Source organism: Myotis davidii, unplaced genomic scaffold, assembly GCF_000327345.1.
Source record: "Myotis davidii unplaced genomic scaffold, ASM32734v1 scaffold109, whole genome shotgun sequence".
In the NCBI taxonomy this organism is placed as follows: domain Eukaryota; kingdom Metazoa; phylum Chordata; class Mammalia; order Chiroptera; family Vespertilionidae; genus Myotis; species Myotis davidii.
In genome coordinates, this window is record NW_006300368.1 from 329,722 (window position 1) to 338,302 (window position 8,581).

At 56.4% G+C, this 8,581-nt stretch overlaps 1 protein-coding gene across 5 annotated transcripts in view; it reads left to right on the forward strand.

The window, feature by feature from the left end:
* The window catches only part of CD300LG (CD300 molecule like family member g), a 13,642-nt gene that overhangs the window by 4,087 nt on the left and 974 nt on the right, over positions 1–8,581 (forward strand). Inside the window, exons 3-6 of one of the 5 annotated variants that reach the window (XM_015572566.1) lie at positions 2,289–2,529; positions 3,334–3,446; positions 5,487–5,536; positions 7,914–8,033. In XM_015572566.1, coding sequence (XP_015428052.1) covers positions 2,289–2,529; positions 3,334–3,446; positions 5,487–5,536; positions 7,914–8,033 — 524 coding nt within the window. Of the gene's footprint in view, positions 1–2,288; positions 2,530–3,333; positions 3,447–5,486; positions 5,537–7,913; positions 8,234–8,581 lie in introns of those variants that run through there. The other 4 variants (XM_015572568.1, XM_006776842.2, XM_006776843.2 and 1 more) reach the window with 4 other exon arrangements.

Here is an 8,581-nt window from a genome sequence, read left to right on the forward strand (position 1 = left end):
CTCTCCTGGCCCCAGAGCTGGGACCCATCCCACCCAGGCCCATCCCCACGGCCAGAGCCCCCTCATCCATGGGTCTTTATTCTAATCCTACGTTTGAGCTCTACTGTTTTCATTGTATTACCCTTCTGTATCAGACCCTGCGGGCCTCTCTGACGGCGGTTGGGGTATTGAAAATAAGGAAAGCTAATGGCAGTGGTGGGCTGGTGAAGGTAAATAACGAATGGCGGGGGAAACTCCAGCTTGTAGTGTTTGCCCATTTCTGTGGTGTAAATGCCCCTGCGATGCCGATTTCCAGCCACCAGCAGTTTAACAACCAGCTCACAAAATTCCCGAAAAGCTACGTGTTAGCTCTCACGAGCCAGCGTGCGTGTCTGCACACCATAGAGCATGGCAGAGCGTCAGAAGGATTTCTAGGAAGGTCAGAGCAAGGCGAGATGCCCACTACCATCACTGCTACTCATCGTTACCTGGAGGCCCCAGGCAAGGAAATGGGACACGACTGAGAAGGACACATAGTGGGAAGGGAAAGAAAAATATTCTTTATCTGCAGATTTGATCATTTACTCAGAAAATGTGGAGAAAAACTGCCCTAGATAACAATAGAAAATGGTGGGAAACATGAGAGTCCGGGATGGCGTACAAGTCAGAAAGGAGGCGCCTGATGGACGAGGGGAGGCGGGGAGCTCAGTGCTCAGTGGCTGCTGGGAGCGTGGCCCCGGTAGGTTTCTGCCTACTGTGCTGGGCATTCTGCCCTGGGGAAGTCCCAGCCCACTGGGGAGACCCCATAAATGAGTTATTGCCACAAATGGAGTATTAGTTCCACGGGCGCCACGCACAGGGTGCTGTGAGTACACGAGGAATAAAGGATTGGCTCCTCCCACCGACTTTTGAGCCGGTGCTTGGTGAGTTAGGGAGAGATGGGAAGGAAAGGCAGGGCACACAGGAGAGCAAGTCCAAGGTATGGAAGCAGCCAGGCGGCTGGCTCAGATGGGACTAGAGGGTAACTGTCTGGTTGGCCCACGGGACGGGGAAGAGGTGAAGTTGGCACAGTGGGTTGAAGCCTGAGTTTAAAAGGCCTTGAAAGGCATGAGGAAACGTTTGAATTTCAGCTTATGGGCCACGGGGAGTCCCTGACTGCTCTAAAGTAGAAAGTGATGGGGTCCCACAGATATTTTAGAGACAAAACTGGCATCGGTGTGAAGGGCAGCCTGGAAAGGGCCGGTGGGCAGTGGGGGACAGGGAAGCTCAAGGTCTGCGCTAAGTGGGAGCCCAAGGGCCTGCAGGAGCGGAAGGCCAGCCTCTGCTGGAATCGGCCATCCGATTCCATCCGTGGCTCCCGAGTGCCTGAGGGGCCCAGGTGGCGATGGGCTGAGCGGAGATGGGGGAAGGGGGGAGAAAGCTGCCGGCTGCTCCCAAGGCAGGAAATCTGGCTCCGAGCAGTGATCCCTGCCTCCCTGAGACCAGCCTTTCCTCTCCTCTAGGTCCCTCCCCCACCCCCTCCTTCCAGTCTCTTGCTACAAGCCTCCAGCCCAAGGCCAAAGCTTGGCAAACCCAGCCCCCAGCAGCGAGTGAGTGCATGGGTTTCTGCCCCTCTTCGGCCCCTTTGTAGAGAAACAGCCAGTGGGTGCCGGCCTGGTGTCGGACACTGCGCTATGCGGCCCCACATCCTGGGAGCTGGATTGTCAGCTGAGCCATGGGAGGCTCCGCACGGTTAGGCCATTGGCTCAATCAAGGTCACACAGGAAGCAGCAGAGCCAGGAAGCAGATACAGCCTGCGGGCAGAGCTTCCCCGTGTTCTAGGGGGTCTGAGGGGTGCACAGGAGAGGCTGGGCCTTTGGCCTGGCCTCTGGGCCTGTCCTTACCACCCTGCAGGAGATCAAGGACGATTGAGACCTAGGTGGTGGGGGTGGGCAAGTGATGGTGACATGAGGACTTTCAGGTGAGAGCAGAGGTGACAATTGGCCAGGACTGTAGGGGGAGGGCAGGAAGGCATCTACCGAGTGGTCACTAGACTGGGTCTTGGAGGTGGGGGTGGAGTGTGCGCCTCCCCACAGAGAACAGGCCGCGGGCACAAAAAAGGCTGGAGACTGCGCACAGGTGTGGGGCTTGCTCAACACGGCTTTAGCTGGGCCTCTGTTTGCTTCCTGGGGTGCCCTTTACCTGGGGGTGTTCTGAGAAACTGGTCCCGGGGAGGGGAGGGGAGGAGACGGGAGGGGTCAGGGGTCAAGGCTCTGGGGATGGGATGCAGGGGCAGGGAAGGTGCTGAGGCATTGCTTTTGGACTTGTAGCTTCTCCTGGTTTCCACCCGACAGTCACCACGCAGGGGAAGACAGAGGCCGCGGCCTCTCCATTCACAGGGACGTCCCCGCCCGAGCCCGCAGGACCCTCTCTATACACAGGAACCTCTCCGTACGCAGGGACCTCTCCGAACGAAGAGCCCCCCCTTCACAGAGCCACCTCTCCTCATGCAGGGACCTCTCGGCCTTCCACGTACCTGGACTCCACCTCGACGGAAGACCCCATGTCCAGGTGAGCTCCAGGGGACCAAGGTCACCTAGCAGGCCATCCCCAAACCGGCAGCAAAAACACACATAGGACAGTGAGACCAGGAAGGGCATAGGAGAAGCCACAGGAGAGCCTAGGCGGGGCCACGTACCTGGACTCCACCTCGACGGAAGACCCCATGTCCAGGTGAGCTCCAGGGGACCAAGGTCACCTAGCAGGCCATCCCCAAACCAGAAGGAGCCTGTGAGCAAAGAACCTGACATTCCTTCCTCCAGGTGAAGACAGCCTCCGGCCACGGCCACAGCTGGAGGCAGTGAGGGCAGATTTACTCCCCCCTCAGTAGGGCCCTTGAGCAGTGAGCCACCTGCCCTCCAGGGGCCAGCAGCCCTGTTGCCCTGGACACGTAGTCCCACCCCAGGTGAAGGGCCCACCCCTCTCCCTGCCCCGGCCTCAGGGAAGCCACCCCAGTGCAGTAGCTTTTGCCTGTACACTTTGCATTGGGCCCTGTGCCAAGCATGAAAATAGGGAGCAAAAACATCTTTCCCACCCAACTGGAGTCCAAGCCTGAAGGATTGTTCTTGGGGGTTCATGCATCGTTGCACGCAGTTACGGACATCGGGTAACTGCTGGCAAGTGCAGACCCAGCTGAAGTGTCGCCGGGGGTGGGCCGTGGAGATTGGGGTCCTTTGGGACTGACTAGTGTTTGGTCCCTGGTGCCCTCTGATCTCCTTGGGAAAAACAAGGGACATGGCTGGGACTCAGAATAGGAATGTCGGGTGCACCCCATGCTGCCGCTGGCTGGTGACAGCCCCTGGGCGCCTTCTGCAGGGCGTCCCCCTCAAAGGCCCACATCCTGGCGCCGGTCCTAGTGCTGCTGGTCCTCCTGCTGGCCGCAGGCCTGGCTGTCGTCGGCAGGTGCGTGCTCCGGTGCAGGAAGGAAGGTGAGCACGGGTAGACGGGAGTGGGTGGGAGGCTTTCAGCCGGGGACCTCGCTGAGACCAGCCGTTCCCACCATCACCCCAGAGAAGCCTGTGGCTCAGTGTGTCTGTCTGAAATACGGGCATCACGAGTCCTTTCTGAGGGAGCCACAGGGCCACCGGCATGAGGAAAAAGGTCATTCAAATGGGGGAGTGAGAGTGAGAGCGGGCACTTGGCTTGCTCATGTCCACCCGAGGTCATCAGGCGCTTCCCTCCCTATTGTTCTTGGGGGTTCGTACGTAATTGCACACAGTTACTGACATCCGGGTAACTGCTGGCAAGTGCAGACCCAGCTGAACGTGTCTCCAGGGGCTGGCAGTGGAGATTGGGGCCCTTTGGGACTGACTAGATGTTTGGTCCCTGGTGCCAAATATGTCTTCCCAGAGAATCCATGTTCAGTCTCTGCCGGTCCGGCTCCTGTGTGACTATAGGGGGGAAGGCTGGACCCAGCACTTGAACTTGAGCGTGACATACATTGTGGCCGCTGGGTCTAAAGGTGCTGGCTTCTGTGGAGGCGTGGCTTCAAATCCCGGGTCTCCCATCTTTTTAGCTGTGAGACCCGGGGGGACTCATCTAACTTCCCTGAGCCCCGGCTTCTTCAGATCACAGATCTATGTCCCGAAGAAATATTATACAAGCCACATATCTACTTTGCAATTCTTCTAATAGTCACATGAAAACAATAAACTAGTGAAGTTAATTTTAATCACATACTTTCTTTAACACGCTATAACCAAAATACGGTCATTTCAGCATGGAAACAAGATAAAAATGTTAATGATATATATTCTACATTCATTTTTTCATATTGAGTCTTTGAAACCCGGTGTAATTCGGAGTCACATTTCCAGCGCTCAGGGACCATGTGTGGCCCGTGGCTCCTGGGCTGGACCGCACAGATAATAACTGAAATAGCAGTAATAGAAGCTACCAGGTGCCAGGCATGGGTGTGTAGCTTATGTTGCTTTTATCTCCTTTAATCTCCTCAATACGGTGGAGTTAGGAACTACTTATTGCAAGCACTCCCATAAAAAAAAATCCATTATAAAGTGAAAGAGACTGAGGCCCTGTGCTTGCATAGCTGGGAAGCAGTGGAGACAGGAAGATGTTTGGGAAAGCACTTTGCAAATTGGCAGTGTTGTCCCTGTGCAGATGGCCACAGGCCAAGGGGACATCCTGGGCTTGCCTCCCAGCTCCTCCCTGTGCGGCCCCAGGAAGAAATGTCACCTCTGCCCATGTCCCCAAATCCCCACAGAGGAGTCAGGGAGGAACATACAGGTGGGAGCATTCCTGGCCACAGCCTCAGAACCTCTTAGCATTTTGCCTCTCCAATTGTGGGCCCCAGCCAGCAGCTGTGACCTCTCTTGGTCGCCTGGTAGCAGTGCCGACTCTTAGGCTCCAAGGCCAGTCTATTGAATTAGAATCTGCATTTGATGACATTTCCTGGGGCCCTGTAGGCACACTGAGGTTTAAGAATGATTTTAGCCCTGGCTGGTTTGCTCAGTGGTTAGAGTGTCAGCCCATGAACCGAAGGGTCTCTGATTCAATTCCTGGTCAAGGGCACATACTATGGTTGCAAGTTCAATCCCCATCCCCGGTTGTGGTGTGGGCAGGAGGCAACCAATCGACGGTCTCTAACACATTGATGTGTCTCTCTCTTCCCCTCCCCCATCCTTCCCACTTTCTCTAAATATCAATGGAAAAAGTATTCTCACTCTTTGGGTGAGGATTCAAAAAAGAAGCAATGGCTTTAGCACACAGAATTTCACCTCCCCAGCCTGGCTCTGGCCCACATGAGGAGACGTCCGTGTACTGATCTACAAAGGCCCACTCATTGCCAAGGGGCTGAGCTAGAAGGGGCATTTCTGCCCAACCTGCCTGCCAACTCCCTCTAGGAAGCCCCTGCCCAAAGATGCAGGGAGGCCAGTCCACCTCTGTGGGAGCAGCTGCAGGCTACTCCTGGCTACTCCTGGCCTCAAGGTGCTCCTTCTGATCTCTTTCAGTTCAACTGGACACGGAGACACAGAATGAGAAGGTCCACCTCTCACACTTGGTAAGTCAGGAGGCAGACAGAGGCCAAGCTTGGACCCTCAGGCTCTGCAGTGCTCTGACTCCACATCTACCTGGTCCTCCATGGCTGACCTCAAGGTGGGAATAGCTTCCCACCTCCAGGGAATCTCTGAGCCCCAAGACGAGCCCTTCAGGCTGTGAGCTGACAGCTTTCTTCCTCCCCCGGGGCCAGGCAGGGTTCTTCCCCAAGCCCAGCACCCTCCTCTCCTCCCCTTTTTCTAATCAGAGAAGATTGGAGCTGGATCCGGAACGGGCCTTCGAGATCATCTAGTCCAGAACTTCCTCTAAGTTGGGTGCACACCCCCTTTCAGAACTCCTGGAGTTGGTGGGCAGGTGGTGTCAGAAAAAATATCCTCTCCCACCTGCAACCTCTAAGGGGGTAGGGCCCCGTGGATTCTGACGGCACACCAGAGTATGACAACTACAGGCTCCAGTCTGCTTTTGCAGAAGAGGAAACTGAGGCCCAGAGAGGGTCAACATCTTGCCCAAGGTCACACAGCAAGTGGTGGCCCAAACAGAGAACTGGACCCAGATTTCTCATCTCCCATCTCTCCTCTTTTCAGAACACCCTACTGTTTTCTCTGAGCATTTTCTTGGCTCTGAGACACAGCCTGAAGGTGGTGCTCTGGGAGCCAAGGGGAAGAAGGAATGGGGGTAACTAGCCCATCTTCCTGGAGAGGGGAACCTGCCCTGGCCCTTCCCTGACCCTTGCCAAGAGAACGGCCCTTTCCACGGAAGGAGAGGGCTGCGCAATCACGGGTTCAGGAAACTGAAGCCCCACCTGCCTCACCCACCCCCTCCTCCTTCGGCTGTTTACTGAGATGCCTCCACTCTGATTCCCTAAACTTGGGGGCAGGAAAGGGGCTACTCCGCCTTCTTTCCTGGCGCCAGCAAAGACAAAAGCCTCAGGCCTGATCCCTCTTGGGAGGGGCCGGGGCGGGGGTCTCAGGAAACTCTACAAGGCTAAAGGTGGTGGGCAGGAGTGAGGGAAAGGTCAAGGAGATGGACAGGGGCTGCCACTGGCCACTTTCGGAGCCCGGCCTCCAGGCTATTCCTCCTGGGGCTCACTCCCAACCCAATGCCTGAGAGGAGCTGGGGAGGAGAGAGGACCCCCCTCCCTCCCCTGCTGTGGGGAGAGCCTGCCCCAGGCCGGTCCCTGCTCTGCTGCTGTCCAGCCCTCACTGGGAAGGCTGCCCACTCTGCCTCCTGCCCCTGCACCTGTAGGAGGGGCGCTGGGCCATGAGCAGAGGAGCTGGGGTGGGGGCTTTGTTAGGAGGATGGAACAGGTCTCCCAAGAGGGTCGGAGGCCAGATCCTGTGAATGGGACCAGCTGAAAACTTCTGCTTTTCTCTGGCTTCTGTCGTTTTGAGCGGACTCTGGAGGTGGAGTTGAAGGGTTGGAGGTTTGCCCTGGCGGTTTTCCTCAGTGCTCAGAGCATCAGCCAGAGGACCGAAGGTCTCAGTTTTGCAATCAACGTGTCTCTCACATTGATGTTTCTCTCTTTCTCTGTCTCTCCCGCTCTGGTCCACTCTCTCTCTCTCTGAGAATCGATGGAAAAAATATCCTTGGGTCCTCAGGTTGGGATGCCAGGCCCCTCCACTTCCTGCTCCCGGGTCCTAGCCGCTGGGCAGAGCACAGGCTGGAGCTGGCCGAGGCCCCGGCCAAGCCTCTCAGGGGCACAGCTGTCCTGAGTTGCCTGGCCAGGAGTCTCATGGCCTGATGGGCCCTGAAGCCAAAGTGAGGAGCTCCCGCTTTCTGGATGGTCTCATCTCACACTTTCCCAACTCCAGCCCTGTCAGAGGGGAAGACCGGGGCTTAGCGAGGTTATGTAACTCGCCCATCTCTCCATGTGAACGTGTTGGGGAGTCCCCGTCTCCTCTGGACCGCCCACCTCTCTTCCCCGGGCCTCGGTTTCCTCATCTGATCCAGGAGGGGCTGCTCAGACTTACGATCTCTGGAGAATTCTTCTCGTGCTGTTTGTTACTGGGTGAATCTTTGAGCTGTCCGATTCTGTGCTCTCTGAGCCTGTTGCAAAGAACCTGCAGCCAAAGCTAGAAATAACAGCCATGGACACAAATTCATCGTTGCAGGAGTCCCCCGTTGCTGAGTGATAGAACATTATCATGAAGAGTCATTATGACCCTGAGGGAAACATTCTTATCCCCATTTTACAGCTTGGGAAACTGAGTCTTGGGAAGGTTAGGTGTCTTGCCCAAGGTCCCACTGCGACAGAGGAAACGGGACGCAGGGACTGTGACTTCACAGCCCATGCTCTCCCCTTGCCCAGCCCTCCCGCCTTTCCTTCCACAGACCATCCCTGCTGCCACGAATAGGCTGTTCTGACCAAGTCTCTGTTTCAGAACCACCAGGCCCCGGAGTACGCTGTGGTCAACCTCACAGCATCCCCTGGGCCTCGAGCCAGCCCCAAGCCCTCCGCCAGCCCCTACACGGAGATCCCGGAGATCCGGCGCCAAAGCCAGGTGTGGACACGGTCCTCAGGGTCTAAAGCCGCCTGGCCTGGCCCCGCTTGGACAGTGCGGGGAGGTGGGGAGAGGCGCTTTCCTTAGCATTGCTCCCCAAACCCTGCCCCTTGCCCCCATGCACCCACCTACCCCCCATAACCACAGGCCTCGGCCGTTCCACTCAGAGCCAGAGCTCTTGACCTTATTTCCTTTTCCCATCTGGAACATTCTTGACTCGCTTGTTGGAATTGCAGCGTAAACCAGCGGCCACCAACCTTTTGGACCTCACAGACCACCGGTTGGCGACCATTGGCTTAAAGAGATGGGGGCTGGCAGGATTCCAGCATCTAAAGCCAGAGCCTGGCCTGGGCTCCCTCAGGGGGTGGAGGGAGGGCTGGGGGGGGGACCAATTGCACGCATCTGTTTCGATCTCTCATTGTCGATCATGAATTTGGTTTACACCTCTATCATAGAGAAAGGCGAATAGTGATATTAAAATATTTCTTCTAATTAATTTTCTTTCAGTGTGCACAGATTAATACATCAGGCCACTAGTATTATTATAC